Raw genomic sequence first — 27474 nt, forward strand, 5'->3', positions numbered from 1 at the left:
ATAAATCCGGTACTACTTACTTCGGTCAATACTACAAGATTTGTTCGGATATATGTTCAGTTCTTATGAACATGATGAGTCAATTATTTGACTATTTTTCATTTAAAAAATAGTATTGTTCCAATACCAAATGTAAATTGCTTGTATTCTAATCATTTTAGAAAAGTCATTTATTCAGAAAAAATGGTAAAATATATATTAAACCAAATATTTATCACCATTTTCTACTTTGGAAGTAATGCAATCATCGATCCATTTTTGCACTTCTTCAGTACTTCGACACCTTGTACCAGCCTAATTATGCTGCATTGATCAACCAACAAGCAGTAATTACGAGGGTCGAATATCTGTTGAGTACGCTTGGAGCGATTGAACTTCTCATTCAGACTGAAACAATGTATCTTTCACAATTCTGATAAAGTGGGACCGATTGTTGTTACACAAGATGATGGTACATCTGCTCGCTATTGCTAGTTTTAAACAAAACAACGATATTAGAACGGTTTTAAATGGAATTTTCAGTTATTTCGTGTAGTGGCCACTTTCACGCCTTTTGGATATTTCCCATCGCAGTTGATTCATCAACTGCTAAGCTATTTGAAAATTATTTAAGTGCTTTAATTCAGTTTCGTCGACTGTCTTTGAATTCTTGTGAAATATGATTAAATACTGTAAGATAAAGGTTTATTATTTAAATATTAAAAGTAAAACGTGCTGTTTGCAACAGATCAAAGAAAACTAAATTTGGTCCCATAACAATACTATAATCTAAGATCTCGCAGATATTTGCTGCTTCAGTTCCTTTCATGGGATATGGGGTATGTTAATTTATAGTATGTAACAGGTCAGTTGAAATGTTCCCGGCCTGACACATAAATTTTACTACAAGAATTAAACCCATATGTTTGTTAGTTAGCCCCAACCCTCAAAAGATGCGTGTATCAATTTCACAGATGTCGGATCATTAGTTTGTAAATTACAGCGTTTTTAGTGAAGCAACTTTTGTTATTGTAAAACAATGGATAAAAAAGAAATTTCGCGTGTTGATAAAATATTGCTTTTTGAAGTGAAACATTACAGTTGAAGCAAAAACTTGGCTTGATGCCGAGTTTCCGAACACTGTCCTAGGAAAATCAAGCATGAAACATTGATATGCTAAGTTTAGACGCGGTGAAATGAGCACCGAAGACGGTGAATGCAATGGACAAAAGATTTTGTTACCGACAAAAACATACAAAAATCTACAAAATTATTTTGAATGGCCGTAAATTGATATTGAATGAAATAGCAGACACTCTAAAGATACCAACTAAACGTGTACATCATATCATTTACGAATATTTGGGTATGAGAAAGCTCTTTGCAAAGTGGGTGCCACGCGAGCTCATTTTTGACCAAAACAACGACGAGCTGATGATTCGGAGCAGTATTTGAAGATAATAAAGCGTATAAAATCAAGCGTAATAAACTTGAGTTTTATATCGGTATGCGACAATGGATGAAACATGGCTCCATCACTTCACTCCGAAGTCCAATCGACGGTCATCGACTAGCACACGATGTGGACTGCACACGATGAACCCGCTCCAAAGCGTGAGAAAACGCAACAGTCGGCTGGCAATCTTATGGCGTCTGTATTTTTGGATGCGCGTGGAATAGTTTTCATCAGCTACCTTGAAAGAGGAAGGATTACATAGCGTTATTGGACCGTTTGAAGGGCGAAATCGCGGAAAAACGGCCGCATTTGAAGGAAAAGAAAGTGCTGCTTCACCAAGACAATACACCGTGTCAAAAATCCATGAATTGGGCTTCGAATTGTTTCCTCATCCACTGTATTCTCCAGATCTGGCCCCCAGTGACTATTTACTGTTCTTAGATCTCCAAAAAATGCTCGCTGGGAAGAAATTTTCGTCGAATGAAGAATTGATCGCCGAAACTGATGGCTATTTTGAAGCCATCAATTGTGTTTTACTATGGTATCGAAAAGTTGGAAGGTTGCTATAATCAGTGTATTAAAGGAAATTATTTTGAATATGGTATGACTTTTCAATTGACCTATTACTAAATAAATAAAATAAGATCCCTAACAGCGCTCGGACTTTCTAAGGCGTTCTTTTCCAATGACATCACAACCACCAGTTTTACATGAACGTTGAAACCAAAAGCGACAATAAATATATAGAGGGAACAACATCACTATAAGTTTCAATAGGTGTTTAATGGGCTTCAGTAGCAAACAATAAAAGTAATTAATATTGAAAACGTAATTTTGAGCGTTCCATGATTAGAATGTGTATACACTCATTCAATAATGCTAACTATGAATCTATTATTTTATCATCTTCTGATTCAACAGTTGGGTTAGGTTTTTCAACAGCTGTTTATAGTGATATTTCGCATTTTCACCAACAGATATCAGTTATCAAAATATATGTAAGCACCTAACGTAATAATACTAAATAGGTAGTAAAGTGTATATTAAGATATGCTTAATATATAGTAGGTTTCTTACTTCAAAGTCAACATGTGTTGACAATAGAGATACTAAATAAGTGCTTATATTAATATGCAAAATATCATAAAAGATAAGGGTTTTGAGAATAGTGAGTATTTAATATCTGCTCAAAAATTTATTAGATTCTAAAACTGAATGTGATATATAACGTAAACATTAAATAAATTTTGATCATTATAAAAACATAAAATTGAAAATACCATTCGCAATTATCCGTTTTGGTAGCATTTTAATTCGATTTCTGAATAAGTATTTTGAGTCCATTAATAAATTGATAATTTCCACTTTTTATAATAAGAATGGTATACTAACCTAAGCTATTATATTAATGGTTCATCACCTTAATTAACATATAAAATTTTGATGCTAGCTTAAAATAAACTCAATTTATAATTAACGTTACATTTTGAATGACACTAATATATTATAATACAACTTTCCAAACATATTGTACGATTAATATAATGATTAATATTAATCTAATACACAGAAGGTGCAAAGATAAATTCGCCAAACTTTTATCACTTGTTTGAATGGATGACATATTAAAAGAAAAGTGGTGTGAAATTAGCGGTTAATAAACGAAAATATACCGCAAATAATATTATATAAAGTTACTTATAACAATATATCGATATTTATACGCAAATATGTCAAATTTAACTCATATTACTTCTTAAAGAAAAGAGTGTTCAATACCTTAATCTGAATCAACACACGCGTCAAAGGGACAAAAAACGATCTATTTATAACCTCGCTTATTCAGCTTTTTAGAGGCAATCTAAAAATAGGTCGTGTGAAAGAACGTAGACAAAAGGCCTGTCTTATAACGTATGCACATAGGTGACGTGTCTTTATATTTCAAGAAGGTGTAGCGAAATTTTCATGGGAGTTTACGAAAAGCCTTTTTAACTTAATATTTAAGCTTTTAAAATTGGGTAAGTCGCATTTACATCACAGTAACAGTTGTAAAACGTAATCTTTATTAATCGGTATTTTACCACATTCGTCATTGATCATTCTACATCTATTATTTCTTGTTATTGCTATATCTTGAATAAGTTAAACTAGAAATAACATAAAAACCATCCTTGATAAAGTATCGTGACTTTTCGATTTCAAAATGACCAAAATGAATAAGATTTAGCATCAATGGATTCTATATTATTTAACTAGTTGGTAGAATTTTGGCACGGAATTTGTACTTGCTTATAGGTTTGTTTTATGTTGGATGCAAAAAACTAAAAGCGTGACTCAGACCTTACTATTGATTAATTTTCGGCCATTTAGTTATTTTTATTAAATGCTAAACTTGGCTTTTCCACGTATATAGATTTCCATGAACAAAAACATATGTGCAAGGTGTCCATTAGAAACATTCAAAATTAAAATTTGGATTGTGCGAAAATAGTAAGTGTGCTGGGCTGTTGATGTCCCCATTTATAACCAATTTAATGAACGCTAGGATTTGCAACTACTCTTCCAACGGTGAGTGACTGAGTTATTATGGGTCAACGGATATCTGGATCTCTGGATCAATGCATTTAGTTTCTCACAAAATTCAGTGGTAATTCTAGTTTTAAAGAAAAATGGAGCTGAAAGACATTTTCTTATTTCGATGTATGATTTTTCCTATACTTACTTTCTTATGAATATATTCCTGAGTATTTTTACTAGTATACACACTTCACTTAAAAACTATTCGCATATTTGTTAGGTTTCAATCAAGCTACTGCCAGCGACATTTTCTATCAGAGCCGAACTAATCTTGATACCTAAAAATAGATTCATTTAAAACATCCACACAGTAGGGTACTTGGTTCCCCCAATAAATTCGGCAAGCTTATTTTCATATAGAAAATTATGTAAACAGCAAAGTTAAAATCTTCACAATTTAGAGGGTGTAAGAATAAACAAGAAACATTGGTCAAAATTATCTATCATAAAAATCACAGTATAGACATACATAGAATGAGATCTGCTTTGTATGAATTTGTAGCGTTTCGTTCGTCTGAGCCACCTAAGGGCTCGCGAAAATAAGGTTAAGAAATATTATTAATCAAATTATTAATAAAAAAGTAATATCTAATCTGACAACTAGTAACTTGTTTTCTAATTGTACATTGATATTGACTTAACCATAATAAAAGGGAAAATTATAAACTATTTGTCTAAAATATACTTAAAAATATAATATTTCAATTTACTAAATGTAGTTTTATATATTTTTATAGGTACTTCTATAGGTATAGGTAATAATTAGACACTATCCATATTATACGTAGGTATGCAAACCTTTCCATTTTTACCCATTGCAATCCTATTTATTTTTTTCCTCTATCAGAACAAGCAATACCTATTTTTTATTACATTTTTAGGGTCAATGATGTGGCTCGGTGATGGAGGTAAAACCAAATGAAACAGTGGTGTTTACATTATGTGACCGTTATTTATTGGCTATATAAAAAAATGTGAAAAATACAATTAGATAAACGGATGGCAGCGGTGTTACCTGGAGACGAGGCTTGGGCATTCGATGGTGGCACGTCTAAACAAAACGATGGTTGAGGACTAAATGAATAGAAATAACCTTCAATAACATCCCAGATAAACGTCTCGGGGTTGCCAGCTAATAGTTGGCGCTGCTGGCACCCCGCCCGTGTTCAACATCTGGGATTCTATTTCTGGGTATTTTGTAGACCGTTATTCCACGATGTAAAATTTGACATACCTCAAGGTACATATTGCTCAATGTGTTGTGAAAGTGGACATGAATGAAAAAATTCGAGAGAGCACATTATAATTGAATATACTAGCACTAGTTCCCACTATTAAAACTAGTACAAGTGTTCCATCTATCTAACAAAGTTACAATACACTAGACTAGTCATTTCCTCATTGAAAGTTACAACGAATCAAGCTGCAGAAAGGAGTTTCTTGATCCATCATCCTTAAGCACCACCAGTAACTTAAGGGATATAACACAATGTATCCACCAAACCAAATAGTGCAGTTTAGATAATATATATTGTAATTGAATTAATAAAATTATTATCGAAATAAATGTTTATAGCTAATTAGGTCTTTGCGAATTATTTTGTTATTTGTATAAAATAGAGCGAGAAACAGAAGAAAAAAACACATTTTAACAAAACAATCTTGAGAGTAACTAATTGGGGCATGAGATAATGCTCTACCTCTATAAAATTCATCTCATCTTGTTGATCTACAGAATTAGTCACAGCAGAGTATAAACAAATATTGTATTTAGTTTCTTTTAATGTACTTATCGCGGGCATGATATGCATTTCTGACTCCACGCGTTCTAATATATACAAAAACAATTATTTTGGTTAAGTAGCCTTAAACAAATCTATGATGGGAAAAGTATGAGTGGAGCGGGCAAAAAAATAATTTTTGAAATATCGATAATTTCCATTAAAAAGGTCCAGTGCAAAGAAAACACATTCATTAGAATAAGTATATTAAACCTAATAAAAGTTTTACAGAAAAAACCATGTGCCGACTTGGTTGGCGCAGTGGTAAAAGCGAGAGGACGGTCCTCCTGCTGTTGCGATAACCGCGGGTTATAATCGTGCTGAAGCATGGTCGTAAACTTATATCTGTGATTGTTTAAAATTTGTGATAGTCCTAGGCAAGAGTGCAAAATCCGACAAGGAAAATGATTTCTCTACTCGCCAGTAGGTAGGCTTAATGCCGAGGATCATAGTTCGGAGCCCACGTTAAACTATAGGTCCTCTAAAGATAAAGACTCGTTGGTAAAAAGGAGACTTTAATATATATAAAAAATGCAAAGTAATTTAACCTGACTAAAACGCTAGTTTCCGTAATATCTTTAAATTAAATGATATAAGAAGAAACTCTTTAATTAATTGATAAATTTACAACATTAATATAAAAGGGCAATTAAAAAGTCCCCGGCCTGACACACAGATGGCGCTACTAGAATTAAATCCATATGTTTTTTAGTTAGTCCTAATGCTCAAAAGATGCCTGTATAAATTTGACAACTGTCGGATCTATAGTTTGTGAATTATAGCATTTTGAGTTAAACAATATAAAATCGATAAAAAGGAATTTCGCGTGTTGATAAAACATTGCTTTTTGAAGAGAACAAATATAGTTGAAGCAAAAACTTGACTTGATGCCGAGTTTTCGGACACCGCTCCAGGAAAATCAACCATCAAGGATTGGTATGCTAAGTTTAGACGTAGTGAAATGAGCACCGAAGATGGTGAACGCAGTGGACGCTCAAAAGAGGTTTTTACCGACGAAAATATTTTGAAAATCCACAAAATGATTTTGAATGACTGTTAATTGAAATTGAATAAAATAGCAGACACCCTAAATATATCAACTGAACGTGTAAATCATATTATTTACGAATATTTGGGTATGAGAAAGCTCTGTGCAAAGTGGTTGCCGCACGAGCTCAGTCTTGACTAAAAACAACGACGAGTTGATGAATAATCGGAGCAGTGTTTAAAGATGATCAAGTGTAATAAACCCGAGTTTTTGGGTCGATATGTGACAATGGATGGAACATGGCTCCATCATTTTATTCCGAAGTCCAAAGGAGGGTCATCCGAGGGGATTGCGCGCGATGAACCCACTCCAAAACAAGTCAGCAACAGTTGGCTGGCAAGGTTATCGCGTCTATATTTTGGGATGCGCATGGAATAATTTTCTTTGACTACCTTGAAAAAGGAAGGACCATCAACAGCGACTATTACATACCGTTATTGGACCGTTTGAAGGACGAAATCGCCGAAAAAACGGCCACATTAGCAATTCCGCATTTGCAAAACCGCCAAGACAATGCACCGTGTTACAAGTCAGTGAAAACGATTGCAAAAATCCATGTATTGGGCTTTGAATTGCTTCCTCATCCACCGTATTCTCCAAATCTGCCCCCCAGTGACTATTTCCTGTTCTCAGATCTCAAAAGAATGCTCGCTGGGAAGAAATTTTCGTCGAATGAAAAGGTGATCGACGAAACTGAGGACTATTTTGAAGCAAAAGACAGATCGTACTACAAAAATGGTATCGAAAATTTGGAGGGTCGCTATAATCAGTGTACCACGGTTGAAGGGAATTATGTTGAATAAAAAAAAATTGCCAAAAAAATTTATTTTACTCTGGTAGGCCGTAAACTTTTCAAGTTTCTTTTCAAGACCTTTTAATTATTCCATTATTGACATTCTGTAGATTTTGAACAATATAGATGTTTTGTCATTGATTCGATGCCAGCGTTCATCTTATCCATATAGGAATTAATTAAATCACAGATTAAACTGTCGCCTCTGACCGTGCCGTAATTTGCCATTATCTTTTCAATAAAGGCAGCAAATCAATTTTACGCATACAAAATATCATAATTGAAATTCGGATGAGTGTGTTTAAAGGTCATACGTGTGTGAATAATTAAATTGACATTCAGGAGATTAGTTTCGCATATTTTGTCTCGCTCTAGATATGGAATATAATTAACCTTTGTGAAGTTGCCTCCAACTTTCGTCGACGCTATTACATATTTAACGGTTTTAATAAAGCTTGGAACGTTGTAAAAAAAATGGAAATTTAATTAATTAAAATCTAATCTACATCTTACTTAGTTGTAAAAACTTCTTAATACTTTGTGAATTAAATATGAAAAACAATAGAGGATTTTCTCCGTAAATAATGAGAACAAAATTTTATTTTGTATATAATCGTGAAATAACACATAAATGCACTTCTCAGCTGAACTTTCTCAGTATTTTTTAGTTCTTCAGTATATGATTATAGCTTGGCACTATTATAACAAGATATTTTCATTTTTAATTAATAAATTCTCTGACATTAGAAGTCTGAGCTGTAAATATTGTAAGTAACCGTCAGGTAGTTACATTTTAGGTCTTATTAAAGAGACCATATGGCATTTATGGGAACAAGTGGTGATCTTACAGAGTCTTACCTAGGGTATATGATGAATGGAGTAGGCCTTCCCATTTTAGTTTTTCCAAATATGTTTTGATCGATTTTGAAACGTTTCAGTGGATAGAGTCAAGCTTAAAAATTATTTTATTTTTCAATACACCATTCAAATTTATAATTTGTGGTCAGTGGTCATTACCAGCAGTGAATTAATTTAATTCAAATTAAAAATACTTGAGACATTACACCCAGAATAATTTAGATTAAAATACAAAGAAGTAACATTATGTGCTTCTATGTCTATTTCTATTCTTCTGTCTATTTAGATTCATTAAAAACAAAGTATCAATATAAACATTTATTGAAAAACCTAACCTAACTATTTAATTAGATAGTTTTATCTTGCCCTAGATAACATAATAGTTTTCCTTCCATATTATATTCTTAAATTATTCAGTATATAGAAGCGCTAATCACGAAACGATCAATATTGTATTTTCCACAATCATTACTTTTGTTATTTGAATTTAAAATGATGAAAATTTTGATGATGCTACTCCGTCATATCCTAATCGTCGATTGGTTTTAATTATTTAAAAGTGCCGATTCTGATGTCGATTACAAGAAAAGTTCTGGAGGGACAAAAAAGGTCAAATACAATTAATTTCGAATGACGAAAGCTTTCAAAAAAGTGTTGAAGTTAGAAATATGAACATTTCCATGCGATAGGATACATTCAAAATGAAGGAAAATGGGTACACTACGAATTGACTGAACATATTGGATCAAAGCGTTTTAATATCGGAGATTTCTGTAATATGTTGTAACTGCCAATGAAAAAATGGATCTGGTATGACAATCTCAGAAGCAAAATATCATGAATTAGCCCAGGAGTAATCAACATCAACTCGGAAGCTGAATATTCATGGCAATAAAATCTTCTTGCACATACGATGGTATCAGCAACGTGCAGTGAATAATGAACTACTAAAACTAAATGAAACTATTAGTGAAGGTTTCTATCGACATCAGTTGAATAAATTTACGATGTTGTTGCAAAAATACCTGCAGTGGCATGGTATTACATGACAAAATTTTAAGAAAAAGACGGTTGAAGGTCATATAATGCTGTATGAACGACTTACGGCAACCATGCTTCATCGATTTCAATATGTGATTTCAACGTTTGAAAAGTGATACCGAAAGAAGGAGCTTTCAGCAGAGCCAACAAATTCGATAAGGAGAATTTGAAAGCATCACTCGATAATGATCTATTTAAGAGGCAAGAAAAATATGCAGAATTGTTGGGAGTAACATGGTAAATCATTTCCAATTGCTTGAAGAGCATGGAAGAACTTCAAATAGAAGCCAAGAAAGGCATTTGGTCGTGTGAGAAGAACTTCATTTATGGCAAAATCAGAAAGGTTTTTTACATCGTATTGTTCTTAGTTATGAAAAGTGGATCCATTACGATAATTCGAAGCAAAAAAATCATAGGTTACCAACAGATCATGCATCAACATCAATGGTAAAAGTGGGATTTTTAATTGGTAGAATCAGCATGGTTTATCATAAATGGAAATCGTTATTGATTACGATTCATGCTTTTGAGTTGAGAAATACACAACAATGTTATTCTTCAGCATGACAACGCTCGACTACTTGTTGCAAAGTCGATGAAAACATTCTTAGTAGCACTAAAATGCGAGTGCTAATCAACCGGCCGTATTTTCCAGACATTGTTTCGTCTGATTACTACCTGTTCCGACATGTGAATTGTGACCTATCTGAGCAGCACTTCACTTGTTATGAATATACCAAAAAATATGTCAATTCATGAATAGCCTGAAAAGATACGTCCTTCTTTCTAGATGGAATCCATAAATTGCCTGAAAGATGGCCTTTATTTACTTACCATTATCGGGAATATAATTACGAATATAAATTAAATTATTGAGTATATAAACTAAATTAATATAAATTATTCCTCACACAATAATATCGAAAATATAGTTCTGTACACCACCTTATAGTCAAGTACCTAGTTTTGATCAACTAATCATTAAAGTTTTGATCAAATTCAAGTCAAACATTTATTTATATGTTAACCTGCAGGCACATTTCAAATTTTACGTGTAAAGGATATACGTACACCTACAATCATATATATAACAAGACTATTATTGATATGTTTCCTCTCATAAAAAAGTTTGAAACGTGTCTGCTGGACCTGTTAAGATAACTGGATAGCCTGGTCCGAGTTGAATGAAACGTCAAAGGAAAAAGACGAATGAAACCTCGGCCAATCTTTTCGATATCCCTTAGCGGCCGAAAAAAAGAGGTCCGAAAATATATTTTCGACGGAGGATCCATCGGATAATCCGTATCTGTTTACTTGCAGGTTCAAAGTTCCTATGCTCCGAAGTAATAGCGCCGATTCGAAGCGAGGTGGATGACATCAGCTTAATCATCATCAACTTCGAGGATCTAACGACGGCTCCCACACCGTCTCTCGAAAGCAGTCCGGTTGGCAAAAATAGATTAAGTAAATGTAAGTATTTATCTTGTGGCACTTTATTAATTGGTTGAGGTATAATATTTATTGATTTTAAGTATCGTTATTTTGCTATAGTGTTCTTGAATTACATTTACTGTACTGAGACCGTAAATTAATTTTGATGGATTTACGATTGGCATGATGGCATGGTGTTATAAAGAATCAGGAAAATATTGATCTATACTAATCATAGATATATTCAAACAAAAGATTTATTTTTAAATTACAAGTGCCATTACTAAGATTTTAGTAAAATAAAAGTAGCAAATTTAAAACCATCATTTCAGCGTTCCAAAGTTTGAACTTTTTGGTGTCTTTCGATTTTATTTGAATAATTTTTTTACTATTTTTTCAAAATTTTAATACCATTTAGGTAAATAAAACGCACAAATTGTAATTTTAATCACATTCAGCTGCAATACATCCTCATGTACTTTACAAAATTTGTGTTTAGACATGCTTAAGCATATTAAATTATCTTATGAATTCTTAAACTAGAGATCTGGTTCATTTATTTTACTTTCCTTGACATCAGTGATAATGTTTGAGCTCATACATTGTAAATAAGTATTGTTCGAAGTGCTTGGAACTTCCATCTGTCATAACCGACACGTACCAGGCTGTAAAATCTTCATAAAATTACATTGTTCAGTCAAATATGAATCAATTACCCTTAATCTGGTGAACTAGACCTCATCGAAGCGTTTAATGTTCAAGAAACTATATATTCCATATTAGGTCTTTTTAATCTAACCATAATGGAATTTGTTTGATACCTACATTTAAGGTATGTGTTTAATAACTCTTTATGGGAATATATAGTTACATTAGAGAACAACACACCATCGATACACCTTAGAATATCTAATTACAATTCAAAATTATTGAAATATTGTATAAATAAGACCTGTACCCATATAAATCGTCCAGTGCAACCAAAAAAATATGCTAGCCAATGCCCGCCATAAAAATGTATGACGTCAGCACGTTGCAATGTTGTCGCATCAAATTGGAATTTTTGGTTCCCGACGTTTGCCGGTCTATAACCTCCAATTATAATCACTAACGTTTTAAAAAATTTTGTAGACATTTGACAAAATGATTTAGTCTAGGGCATTATTAATACTAACACAAATCGAATTTTATAGATTGATTCGAGATAGACATGTTCCGATAGATCAGACAGCATTCTGCCTCTTTTTAACTAGGGTAAAATGAGAAGGAAATATGAGCTCTGAATTTTAAACGAACATTACATTTTTACAAAAATTCATTTATTTACAGAGATAACTTTTATTCCGGTTAAAATAAGATGTAAGATGGCCATAAAATAGTTTTTCAAAATTATTCGTCATGCCTCTAGATGGCAGATGGCAACTTTTTTTTTATTTTTATGAGCCATTGAAGTATATTTTTTCTCAGACCAGTTCATTAAAAATATCAAATTAAGAGCTCTATTTGCAGGAAGGGTTTTCTTTTTTAACTTTAAAATAAAAGCCATCAAGCTATTGAAATTGATAGAGAAGCTGAAAATTTATGATGAACATATTGCATTAAACGAACATATTGTTGAGTTATGATTTTTATATCACAAAAAAAGCTCGAGCCAAATATTTATAACAAATAATTAATATGAAGGTAGAGACGAAACAAATTAGATTTATAACATGACAGCACTCGGCAACATATTGAAAATCTGAAAGAATCTAGACAGTGAAGTTTAATGTCAACTACTACAAGTTCTCATTGGCACCACATAATTTGACCTAGTAAAATTGAGTGTGTAATCAGCATGTGACACATCAATCAATAAATCGCCTCTCTAACTGAGAAACTTGTTTCCGCCTTTTTTATGGAACAATTTATTTTTTGATGGTGCTGGAGGTTTTTCACCCACCGATGTTCACTAACTGACATTTTTTTAAATTTTAATATCTTATACTTATTGTTATATAACTTATATAGATGTAAAAAAGCCTTTTTATTTCACCCCAACCAACATTTTGAATCGCACCTGCACAAATTCATCCTACAAAATGATGAATCTGATATTCTTCTAATACTTTTCGATTTACATGTGTTACAAACGCTATTAAGAGCATTCAACATCACCAATCTTTTTCTGACCATTTATCATATCTGTTAAAAATAACTGATTTTCCTGATGCAGAGTCTCTATAACCCTTACTAATGGATTTTTTGCCTTCAAAAATAGTTTTAGCGTCAATAGAGTAACTTTTAATCAACCCATAAAAATATGTTTTGACAATTCTTAAAGAAAAATTAATTAAAATCCTTGTAATGCATCAATTAATAGTCGAAATAACATTAAATGTTAACACCTTTCATTTGAACTTTAGTACTATCCAGAACCAAAGAGTTTGTCAACGATGACACCATCTATGTATAAGACAAGAACTTATTGGCCAATGTGTTATAACTTTAGTTATAAGACATATCTGTTTTCCAATTTAAATAGATTCATAATACATGAAAATTAATTCACAGTCGTTATATTTTTTCTTATTTTTTTAATAAAAATTAATTTTCAATGCATCATTAAAAATAAAATATCTCTAATTTTGAGTAAATGTTATTAAGTAATATAATATTAAATGATATTATTGATATAAGTGAGATTTTTACTAATACCTAGTGACTGCAGCTTGTTAAGACAACCCATACTCCATTTTCTAAGAACTTGTTGAACGACCCTTGTAGAATAGGCCAGATAAATATTAATAATTTGATTAACCAATTATTTTGTTGCTTTTTAATTGAAGTAAATGCAATTGGTATGGCCATTAATAGGTCATCCGGATATTTTGTATGTGATTAAATATTTCAATGCTGGCATAGGTTTAAATATTTTAATGGTTTGCGTTTATTTATAGTAAAACATATTCGTTGTGCCACTTCCAAATGTTCTATCTAACACTTTTTAAGTCGACAGAGCACGTGCCTCATTCCGTCAGAGTCTTCGCCTCGGCAGAGGTCGCGGACTACGCCTTGGAGGTTACTTAACGCCGCCCAGTGACGTCACTGCCGCGGAGGAGGAGGAGGAGACGTTAGAACAATGGTAAGTCGTCGACGACGCAATTAATGTGACACGTTCGTTCGGCTTCACTGAGCGGGCTAGATCAGTGTGCATTCATGCTTTAATTAAACGCTTTGATTACTCTACGTGTGATTTGTATCGACTTGATTGTAACTGACAATATTGTTTTAATTGGAAGTTAATTATACGAGGGGTTATATGATACGATCCAGGTTTCGGCAAGAAAATGGAATTTTAATTTGTAATGTGCCATTTCTGAGATACTGAGCTACTAAAAATCAAACGAGTTAAATTGTAACCACCTGTATGTTATGTACCAGACTATCCGGCCATCTGCTTTTCTAACTACCTGACTGGTGAACAGGTGAGACGGGCTAGTCAGTCAGTCGTTCAACCAGTCGCCTCTTGTCTTGTTGAATAAATCAGTTTTTTAAGCAAAAGATTTTTTTGTTTAACACCCTTTTATAAAATATAACTTATATACATAGACAGACATTTGATATAAGTAAAAATTTATATGCACCTTATATATGTATTAACAATACTCTTAGTCTGATTTATAATCTTCAGACTCAACTTAAACAGTCACGTCTTCTTCGATTCGTTCTTCTTCCAGTAAGATAGAAGATATATATATATATATATATATATATATATATATATATATATATATATATATATATTTATATATATATATATATATATATATATATATATATATATATATATATATGAATCTGAATCAACATTTGAGCAAGACTACATCCACATTTAGCACCACAACCTTAGTGCAGTTGCAAAAAGAATGTTAAGGATTTTTTTAAGCTCGCAATAGAGATTGAATCGGTTCCGAATTATTATCAGTTACACTATTATCATCAACACTGGTAATATCAATACAAAAATCCCTTATGTTTTTTAATCAAAATAACTTGTTAACTAATCAAATAAATCCTTCTAATGTGCTTTTATTTCAATTCATAGGTGAAGAAATGTGCTTCTTTGCTTATCAGTTCCAACATTTCACAACACTAACAGCTCTTAATAAGTGAACTTCCAATAATTCAAATAATTCTTGAAGCTCTTGAGATAAGTCTTCATCGAGTATTTCTACTTTTTATGACAAAATTCCTCAAAATATTAGTGATAATAATTAGAGGTTACAAAACGTGGTAAATCAAAATTCTAAGTTAATTCGGCAAGATTGTGACATGCTGGAATCATATATTTTAATGATGTGTATTTGTTGTTTTATTGGATAGACTATATAAATATTTATAATGGTATTATAGAATTTAGAAGATAAATAAATGTTTTTTTGGAGAATTTTTAATATACTAAAATATAATTATAATCAAGAAAGTTTCAGTTAAATTTAAAAATATTTTCAATTCGTATATTTTATTAATATATATTCATTGCTAATAAATTAATTTTATTAAATTATTCAATCACGGTCACTCGATTGAAATAGCTAACATGTGTTTATTTGTCTGCTTTTAATTAAATGCCTTGATAATTATAGACTTGCTTAACATTGAAATGTTAATAACTTGCTGGTGTAAACATAGACGACCGGAAATATATTTATATATTTTATTTATATTTTCAACGTCGCACACGTTTTTCCACAATATCACAATGGAACGGCCAAATATATTTTTCTTTAGTATTGGGTATTCATTCAGAATTATATTTCATCGACATAAATATAATCAAAATATCTCTGATGGACTGACTGTCACATACTCACGAAATCTTTGAAATTGTAGATCCAACTAATTTGAAATTTGACATAATTACTCCCTCTTAGCCGTAGATGCTCAATAAAAACATATAATAAGCAACTAAGATTATTAGACATGAATTTTAAGATGTTTCATTACATAAGAATTCAACTGACGTGTACCTGTCACAGTAACATTAGCATGGTAACCATAAATAATAGCCGGTGCTATGGTAACATATCAAGCACTCTTAATATCAGTTTATGTGATTTTAACATTTTATAGAGTTGTTTAATTATATTTATACTAATGATTGACATAATTCATTAATGCATGTTAATATTTTAACAACATAAACATCTTTACATTCATAACATTTAAGTAATTCAGTTTTCACTTGTAGTATTGAAAGTGGCAGGTGTAGTTTTGCTGATGCATGGTTTTGAGGGACTGAATCTCTATATTCGCATAACATCAATCTGTTGCCAAAACGATAAAATAATGCTTTTTAAAATCATTAGAACCTAACCTGTATCATTTTCCCTTAACAAGTACGTCTTCGAGTAAACATAATTTCATATTTTCTTTAATGAGAACTTAATACACAATCTTCAATATTACGCAATCTCAAATCTTATAAATAAAGCGCATAAACCCATTTACATCAGGAACGTTTTCCATTCATATTTCAGATCTAATAATACAACTGCTAAAAGGAAAACGACATAAGTGTTATTCGAGACTGGGAAAAGCTTTATTTTCGTTTTTATTGGCTATATTTCGCCCTTATATATATTTATATAACGCCGATATCAAGTTATAACTGTAAGATTTTATTAAGTATGAAGATGGTAGTATTTTCTCACGATATCGACTACCCAATCTATATAAAAATTATATATTATTTGGTGTTACGTTCTTTTATTATTTTAGTCATAATTATCAGTTAGCATACACACATGAAGATGTATTGAAAATGCTAGAGTTCTAGTTTTATATTAATTTAAAATTACAAAAGCAAAACATGTTGACATGATATTGCCCTGCGATAGGTCGCAGAAAAATAATTTCAATTGGGAAGCCCTCAATATATTCAATATATCAATCAATATATTCTAAAATAGTTATGCAGAGCAACTTTTCGCCACTTTAACATTGAACTTGTTGTTACAACAGCATAGCCGTTCAAGCAGCAGAAATATTTAAGAGAATATAGTTCCAGTTGCTCTTACGAGTACTATTTTAGTTTTATATTGCTATTAAATTAAACTGCTCATTAAATTCTTAATTAGAGTTTTATTCGTCTATTTCTCTCTCCGTCTATTTATTTATAATATTCTTTTATGACAGCTCTCTATTTTAACACACTCCATTAACCAATTTTATTTTAATTTTTTTCTTTTAATTATATTTCTATTCTGCATTAACCAATTCGATACAATTTCAATTTAAAATATGTACATTCTGACTGTCAGATCGCAATTATTTGAAATCCAGCACAGCACGAATATTTCAGTGGAAATTAATTAACTGTAAATTATGAGGAATTGGATATGTAGGTATATCAAGTAATAGCCAAGTTAGAATATTTCTCAATGGTGATGAATACATGATGAATAATGGGAGATTGACATTTTATATAGTTGATAATGGTTATATGATATATTCAAACTAGTGCCCTAAAGTTAATAAGAATATTTTGGCTTATGGAAGACTGACTGATGATTATGTAATTCTTTAGTGCCTCTAGTAAGTTGTTAAGGCTGTTAAAGTTAATGCTGTTTATATTAGTGATGAAATTCAACTTATTTTATACACAGTCAAATACAAAAGTTGGATACACGGAAAGATTTATTTTATTTTTTGTCAATAAATTATCAGAGGTCTTCTAACAAAATCCACAATATATCGTTGACGTAAGATATTTAATTGTCTGTACTATTTATGTATTGTTATAAATTATATTAGATAATTATTGCAAATCGACTATAAATTAATTAGATTTTTTTTAGGTAAAATTAGTACTTAAGACTACATTTTGTGCACTTACCAACCAAATATAATTTACCAAACAAGATATATTTTTTGTATTTTCGCCATAATAAATATCTTCCTTTAATTGAAAAACTAATGTGTTCAATAAATATTTATAAATATCCATAAAATATCAGCATTATTATAGTGTTCAAATTATTACTTAATAATTCTTAATAGTTGTTATTCCTAAACGGTTATTCTTATTGTATTTTTAGCCCATTAACCTCCAATTCTCCAACGCCAATTTTGTCGGAGCAAACGTGGGTGACCCGAACAGAAGCTCCTCAGGTGCCGCACGTGAGTCCTCCCGCCCCTTTCCATGCAGGAACTGTGCATCGGACTCCTGACTACACGGCTCTGACGATAAGTCACAGTGCCCCCACCAGCCACCAGGCCAGTTTCGAAAGGGGCGAAAGCCAAGAACGGGGAGTAATCGGATCTCGAACGAATGGGAACAACGGGAGCAATAATAGGTAATTGCTTTCACAACACGCTTAATGACCAAACAACATTATCAGCTTATCTATTATCGCATGAAATTTGTCATGCGTCTCGAATCTGTTAATAGATATCACTTCGCAGCTGTAGACTAATTGGAAAATAGATAATTTAGTGTAGGCACATACATAGACCATTAGAAACGCTAAAATAATTGTAAAGTAACAACATATTTATACGACAATTTTTACAGGACAGAATTTTTGACGTATCATATTTTTTTCAAGCTTCACATTTTAATACAACATTAACAACTATCTAAATTACTTTTGAATTGTTATATAATAGAATTTATCAATAATATTCAACATTATGAATAATATTCACTTTATATCGGTTTGATGACTATGATAAATATGCTCATTTTTATATTAACTGAACAGAATTTCTGAAAAATGTGGGTTCTCTGCTTTAATAAAAAAATATATAGCTGAAGCACATCGAATACTCACAGAAGTTTGTGCTGACAATTCTTCATTTAATAAATCATATAGAGATTGATTCCAGTTTTTGTTGATATTGATGCCCTGTTCCAAATAGCCAAAAACAAAAAATCGAGGTCCAAGAATTTAATACCTTACTTTCATTAAAATTATTCGGATCAAACGAGAACTATTGGGAGTTATGTAGCAAGCACTATGATTCAAAGCCAAGACATTGATACGAAAGCAAGGTCATTAGAAGTATTATTAAATGAAACAGAGAGTACCTGAAATAATTTTAAAGGCTCAACAAGTAGCTGATTCAAAAGCAAAAAAAGGTTGTTCCTAGATTGAATTAATATCGAGAGATCGAAAGATGATGAATACTATCAGTTTAAAATCAATTCCAAATATCAGTGATTACAAATATGCAATGGTGATGTCAAAAAGATATACACTGTGAAGTGTAGCAAGAAGTGAGACTGTAGCAAACAGCCTGTTGAGTCCAAAGAAAATGGATCGGAACACGTAGTAAGGCCGTATGTCGTAAAAAATATTTGCACTCTAAAGGCAGGGTTTACCGATACACCACGATTTTGTAGAATATCGGTTCACTTTTTTCGTCCTATAGAAGATTAGTTCCTAACTTAGATCGCACCAAAATCGTGGCAAATGATATTTTTTCTAGATTAAAAATATGACGGAAGAGAAAAATAACTAAGAATATTCAGGGACAATTACAGGGGCATTAATCGGATAATACAAAACATTTTCAAATTAGGATCGATAACATCGATGAGTTTCTGCAACTTTTACCAATTGATTTTTTCTTTGCTGAAAGACTACATTTCTATGTTGAGATTAATCTCTGGTTACATCAAGTACCACTTCACTAGAATTAGATCATTGAAATCTCTTCCTCATTCTTGGGCACACGCCTTGTGAACTTGAATTGAAAATGAATTGTAAAAAATCACTTAATAGTTCTGGAACCATTTAAAGTACCTAATACTAGTAGGCTGGTAGAAATGTCTCAACGTGCTTTCGATTCATCATTACTATCTCAGATGAAATAGAAATAACAAATAATAAATATTAATTTGTAGGCATTTGTGTTGACCATGTGTAACAATGTCTGATTTTTCGAAATTTTGTTTATCTGATTCTCTAATTTATTCATATCCCATTTTGATTTCTATTTACCCTAAGCTCTGCCTCCACATCTAAAGCACATAAATTACATTCAAAAATAAATACACAAGCTTGAATATGCCATAAAAATAATAAAAGTACTTTGTACAATTGTATATATAATTTTATTTTTTTACGACCTTTTTGGCTCCTCTACTAAACTGGCGATTTAGCAATGAATTACATAATATTTAAGTCATAATCCGTTAAAATATTTTTGAAAATAACAAATTGTACATAACACAATGACTGATATTATAAAAAAGACTTTTTCAAATACGTTAACATATCAATTTTTTTTCGCTAACTAATTTTTGGTTAATGATATACTTCTATCTCTCTTCCTTTCACACTATATAATATAACATCATTGATAACTAAACACTACTCCACTGGCAGAAAACTAACGGTCTTACATTTGCATTTTCTCATTTGACAAAAATGCGACAAGATTACAATTATACAAAAAAACCGCCAATGCACATCATCAAAAGTTATGACGTCAACACGTCGCAACGTATAACCTTGCCGGTTTGTAACCTGTAATTATTAACACTAATGTTTTGAAGAATTTTGTGGACATTTGACAACAGTATCGACACAAAAACGAGCAGCACAAATCGCATTTAATAAACTGATTCGGTTAGATGTACCGACAGGAAAAATCCGCTACGTGTTTAAAATGAATTTCACATTTTTATAAACTGCATTTGACAATAGATTTGACGCCATTTATTACGTGTATTGCCTGTTTCATTGTTAAGACTAAATCATTTTCTATTCTCATATACTACATACGTTTATATTTTTATAATGCATTTTTATTTATATTAAAATTTAATTCAATTAAAAAAACATCCATATGACATATTAGTTTTGGTTCAAGCATATTTTTATTACTATTAGACTTAATCCCATCAAAATATCTGATAAAAATAGTAGTTATAATCATTTATCTGGACCAAACCATCAACAAGGAATATTTTTTGAATATTATGTGCTGTAGAATATATTTTATAAACTACTGTATATTTTAAAATATGTTTTTCTTTCAGGCATTTAAATTATTCCAATCAAAATACAATAAGTTTACATAAAGTAACCCACGCCACAAGCTTGGACGCCATAGCTAGAAGACAATGTTTCAGGACTGGTTATCCTGCGCAAAGTTTATGTAAGATATCAAAATAGATTGAATAAACCGATCGTATTCCATGACCATTCATTGTTTCTTATTTGTAGCCAGTAAACCAATTCTTAGTAAACAATTTCCAAACGTTTCGTCGGAAAGCGACCTCCAACGATACCGAACAGCTCAACAATCAAACGAACGGAAGAGTCCGAGCCTGTCGAATCCTACCGATTCGGTTAAACAAAAGGTTTGTCCTCAAGTATGTACCACTTTTTTCTATTCCCATTTTATATAGATATTGCTACATTTAAATTTAAATGAAAAAATGTCAACGAATGGAGCGGCATCTGTGAGCCGGCGAAAGGCGCGTTTTTTTATATAAACTATTAACCAAAAAATCGATCAAAAACATCTACGTTATCTGACTCTAGATGGCGCTGTTTCATATCCTCAATTGATTATGGATTTTCTTAGAATAGTTTCAAGAATTGGCCACGGGTGGCACTGTGTATAATGCGACACAATTGGAGTCATTGGCGTAACGTACACTACAGTATTATTATTCTATAGATATTTTAATGTTCTGCTATTAAACACGATTCAGAAAAATGAAAACTATTAAAGAAATTATCGTTAAGGTCAATTTTACATATACACATATTCGTGTACGTAGTTGAATATAAATTACTACACACAAAAAAATAACATGATAAAAAACTGAGCAAAACGTAATATACTTATTGGAAATTAAATGTAGATTAAGGAATACTAATATGTTAATACATTGGTTGTATTATTTAAGTAATTCTTCGAAAAATATCAAGTGGTCATTGATTTCTATAGTTTCCTATCCCCTTGAAGCGTCATAAAGAAGGAGAAGAGTATGTTTTTTTCTGGGTTTTATGTTTTATTAATTACTGATATCATTTTCAAGAAAATTTTCTAAAACTTTCTCAGTCGTATCAATGTTGAATAAGTTTTTATGTTAATTGTCTGATGAAGCCGCCTTAATAATTTAGAAATTCTCTAACATCTGCAATGAAATTTTACCTCAAAAGGTGTTCTTCTATATTTTTGGCAAAAATTTGTTTGAATGATTAATTGTATTTACTATACTGAAAAATTAGATAATATAATATTATAATTTATATGAGCATCCAGATACGCCTTAAATAACTTGAATTACAAATATCCATAAATTCACTGGGATGAGCCATAAGAATAGTGTTAGCAGAAATAGTAAACCATGAGGATACGTATTTTAATGATTATTAGATAGCCTAGATAATCTGAGGCATTATCTAATGTTAATAGTTTTAATCCATTGACAAACCAGTTTCTTGTTGTAGTTTCTCTTGGTCTCCTTTTTAAAAACTAAGATTAAAAAAATATCGCTGCTCTGGCCTTAACCAATGTGTCTAACAAGTCGGTACTAATCAATCTTAATCTTAGTTAAAATTATCTGTTTATTGAATTTCCTAGGTATAGATAAACTTGAAATTGAAAAAATACTAAGGATTTCTCATGAATTGACTGATAAAGTGAATTCTAATTAATTGTATTATCAGTAAAAATATTCACTTATAAATATTATAATGTAATATGATGCTCTGCCAGTTTAAACAGAAGGAACATCTGAATTCTGATATAAGAGATTTGGAAGTGAGCTTTGTCTAAAGTGTAGTAGACTATAGCTTGTATCATGAAGATAAACATAATATAAAATATTATATATAATATACTACCATAATTGGGAGCCATAACAAGAACCTATAAAAAACACACATCTTCTCAAACCAGTTTTGCAACATTTTTATTTGTAGTGGACCTATTAGCGATGGCACATTTCCCTATTAAGTATCTAGTTAGCTATGTTAACTAGAAATTGAATACAATATAATATTCTTGATTGTCTATTAAATCTATGCTGAATTAAACAGGTCCTAAATATAGCCAAAAACTGACATGACATATTATATATTTTGAAGCATAATGCTCAGAAATATATTCATATATGAGCATATTTGGTTTTGCTACAATATATCACTTTGTCTCCTATACTCCCTAGGCATTACTCCTTCTGACCTAATTTTTATGTAGAATAAATCAAAGAATATTTAATTTATAAAAGATATTTAACAACAATAGACAAGATAGTCATTGAAATAATGTTTAATTTTAATTAATAAAATTAAATACAAATCCTTGTACACTATATATATCAATTAATACATATATAAAATTTGATTTTGACTCACTGTTAGAATTTTATTTAAATTAGTACTGACTTTATAGTTATAGAAGATAAAATTATTATATGTAATTTCATATATAATGCAATAAATCTCCACCACTGAATTTGCTTCTTTTTGATACTCCTTAATGTACGTGCTATATCTTTAGGATCTACTGGAAAATATTTCCAGGAATAGCTGTGACATCTTGTTTTACGCCATCAATAACTATCAAGTAACAGCACTTTGAACTAAGAACTATATTATTTATCGTGAATTTTATACTTGTCACTTTATAAAAAAGTTCTACTTCTATAGTTGATAATATAATATCAAAATAATACCAAACTGTTCAAGCTAGGATTATAATGTTCTAGCAAATTGTTCTGATGGAATTTTAATAACAATTTGCCCCGCTATAGATTAATATCTTCCTCCAGCGATTAATGATTTTGGAAATGTATTATATAACATTGTCGTCGCTGAGAGAGTTAAGCTTTATTTAGTTTTTATTGTTTACCGAACCATTAACTTTGATAAACTGATGACACTCTATTTGCTACAGTTCCTAATAAAAGTTAATCCTATCGGTCATTAAATATGTCTATAAACTACTGTAAATTTATCGCTTATTGTTTAAGAAATGTCGTTTATGTTGTGAATATTATTTATATGTTAAAAATATAGATATAATAACAAAATAATATACCCGTAAATAAATCACTGGACAACTACAACAAGAACTAAAAATGTTCATTTAACATTAATCCTTCCCAAAATCATTGTTTAACTAAGTAGAACCTGAGTCGATTTTTTTCTAGGGAAGACACATTTAACCTATACAAGGTCCTAATGTATATTGCTTCATATATTTATGAGCATATATATTTATATGCAAATCTTTAATAACACTAATTCATAGAAGACATAAAGCAACTTCCTCGATTAATTAAAAATGCTTCTCGGTACATAATCAACTAATAACAGCACGATGACCTTGAAATCAAATGAATCTACAAATTTATTCAAGATTTGATATTCAAACTTGAAAGAAGTTCAGTAATTCACAGCAATGCATACAACTACTGAAAAACGCGCAAGAAATCAGTTAAAAATCCACGTGAACTAATTTAATTTTAATTTGGTAAATGCATACTGATGTATATATTCCGATGTTGAATGACCGTGAATTGAAACTGAATGAAATAGCAGACACTTTAAAGATATCAACTGAACGTGTACATCATATCATTCACGAATATTTGCGTATAAGAAAGCTCTGTGCAAAGTGGGTGCCGCGCGGGCTCACTTTTGCCAAAAACAACGACGAGTTGGTGATTCGGAGCAGTGTTTGAAGATGATCAAGCGTAATAAACCCGAGATTTTGCGTTGATATGTGACAATGGATAAAACATGACTCCATCATTTCACTCCGAAAACATCGAAGAATGAAGACTCCGAAGAATGACTCCAATCGACAGTCATCCGAGTGGACTCCACACGATGAACCCGCTCCAAATCGTGCCCAACAGTCGGCTGGTGCATGGAATAATTTTCATTGACTACCTTGAAAAAGGAAGGACCATCAATAGCAACTATTACATAGCGTTATTGGACCGTTTGAAGGACGAAATCGCCGATAAACGGCCGCATTTGAAGAAAAAGAAAGTGCTGCTTCACCAAGACAATGCACCGTGTCACAAGTCAGTGAAAATCATAATGACACTGACAAAAATCCATGAATTGAGCTTGGAATTGCTTCCTCATCCAGCGACTATTTCCTATTCTCAGATCTCAAAAGAATGCTCGCTGGGAAGAAATTTTCGTCGAATAAAGAGTTGATCGACGAAACTGGGGCCTTGAAGTGAAATGAAAAAAAAAGCAAAAACAAAGGTTTGTTTGAGAACGGTTACAATGCCCGGATTGATGTCAACGAAGTTGATTCTAAGTGTTTGGTGATATTAAAAAATAATTGGTCATCATGATCTGGTCGAACCTGGTAAATCCAAAAGGACCAGAATTAATCAATAGAATGCGTTCTTTAACATAACGACAGCGTCAAAATAAGCTTGTGATTATTTTGTTCAGTTTCTCACCTAAAGATCTGGCATTTACAGGACGATATTATGGTCCTACAAGAAAAGTACACCAATCACCGATTTGTCACCCGTTGAACAAATTTCCTCGGACAATAACAATAGCCAGTTCGTCAATTATGTGATGACGATAATATGTCTGTTAGCTGGCATCCAATCCAATGCTATTTAAATATATTTACTAAATCGTTGTTTTGATAAACGTTTGTAGTTTTTGAAATATAGTTCACTTCTTTGTTGGATTGTAAGCTCAACGTATGTCAATTTCCGTATCCGGATTGCCTATAAAGCCCTCCTAGTATGAATATGAATGTTACCAAAAAACTTTTATCACATTACATCCCACACCAGAAACTCATGAGCGTTATGGACCAATTATGGCAATTTTACTTTTCTACCGGCACAGCATAACCATAATCTCATTTCGGACCTTGGTGGAATGCTGCTGATTCCTGAGTCAACAAACCCATTCGTTGTCTTTCGTTGGGTCAGTCTGTATGCAATATAAGGAATCTCTCGACTTGATTGTCTCGTGCTCGCTGTTATTGTGTTCGATGCGGACGACCTCGTTGCATTCTAACCATATACACTTTGTTTCCAATTACTCTTCAAATTTTCACATGATTGAATCAATGCACCAATCAAAAAATGACTACATTTTTATGGCATATAAATAATGCCTAGGTGCCAGTGCCGTGGCAAATCAGAAAAATTATCCTGTATAGTGTGTTTAATAGTCTAATCGCAGTTGGATAATTGGTGGTCTTTAATTTTAATTGGTAATCAGCATTTTTAGTCACAAGATAAATTTCCAAACGCACCCATAACTATTTGACAACTAACAGTGACAGTGAATTTTGTATAAACCTTCCCTGGACTTTTACAAATTTTACAAAACCAAAATTAGTTAAGTCGGTCCAGGCATTCTCGAGTTTTAGCGAGACTAACTAGTAATCATTTTGTTTTTATTCTTTTTCGATGTATCTTTAATTAATAATGCCTACGAAAGTCGGGTTACAATTATTGAGAATTGAAAATTGTAGTTAACTATATAAAACACATAATTATGCTAACATTGATCACTTTAATTAAAACAATTTAAAATCAATATTATTTATTGCCCACTCAGCAGATTAATAAACCAGTTGGGGTAATATTAAAACAAAATTAATATATCATTAACTATGTTATGTAGCGTTTTATATATATTTAAGTATAATCGTAGAGTAATAGAGATGTAACTCAATAGGATACTCTGGCGCAAAGTTTTGCTTTGCCCAACGTCCAGAGGGCGCCATAATTAGCTATTCAAGTAATTTGATTCGTCAACATAAATCTTCATTATAGGCACCTGTAAGAGAAATATTTTACTGTGAAGACATTTGATTGGCTCATTAGTAATGTTTGGCACGTGACAGCCTTGACGTCACGTTTAATTGACCAATGAAATTTAAATAAAAAACTATTTTGTTCTGAAATAAATTTATTAAATAAAATATAAATATAATATAAAAATAAATATATCTATAAAATATAAATATTATGTATATATATATATATATATATATATATATATATATATATATATATATATATATATATATATACATAATATTTATATTATTTATATAAACTTTGGTGCATTGCAAATCAAAATTATCTCTTCCGTCTTTCTTTTTCATATTTGTTTATTGCCATCAATTTAATAGGATCTATCAGTGTTCTGTCTTTTTGTTTTATAATACTGAAAACAAGCCTTTGAGTCTTCCCCTGTTTGACAAAAAACATTTGACAAATATTGTGTTATTATCGACGTGCCGTAGAATAACAGAGTTAGCCTACGGACAGTATTTTTATGTCATCTCCGTTTTGTATAGAATGTAAATATTTAGAGCCCTCATGTTCATCCTCTTCACAATTACCTAAAGGCCAATGAGATTAAATAAATTAACTTATGTTGAGCGCTTCAAATTATTTCTACAACATACTAGCCAAGGATGTATATTCCCGAATAGCTAGATTAGCTAGAGCTAATAATGAACTAATAATGAACTAATGTAATGAACTAAT

At 31.3% G+C, this 27474-nt stretch overlaps 1 protein-coding gene across 12 annotated transcripts in view; it reads left to right on the forward strand.

Moving 5' to 3' along the window:
- LOC143193970 (voltage-gated inwardly rectifying potassium channel KCNH6) overlaps positions 1-27474 on the forward strand; it is a 310658-nt gene that overhangs the window by 157301 nt on the left and 125883 nt on the right. For 10 of the 12 annotated variants that reach the window (XM_076400469.1, XM_076400467.1, XM_076400463.1 and 7 more), the window contains exons 3-7: positions 10854-11003; positions 13956-14088; positions 18047-18304; positions 20998-21116; positions 21185-21333. In XM_076400469.1, the coding sequence (XP_076256584.1) occupies positions 10854-11003; positions 13956-14088; positions 18047-18304; positions 20998-21116; positions 21185-21333 (809 nt within the window). The remainder of the gene's footprint in view (positions 1-10853; positions 11004-13955; positions 14089-18046; positions 18305-20997; positions 21117-21184; positions 21334-27474) is intronic. The other 2 variants (XM_076400465.1, XM_076400464.1) reach the window with 1 other exon arrangement.

Source organism: Rhynchophorus ferrugineus, unplaced genomic scaffold, assembly GCF_030347505.1.
Source record: "Rhynchophorus ferrugineus isolate W39M unplaced genomic scaffold, kcgeb_rfMv2 rfM3, whole genome shotgun sequence".
NCBI lineage: Eukaryota > Metazoa > Arthropoda > Insecta > Coleoptera > Curculionidae > Rhynchophorus > Rhynchophorus ferrugineus.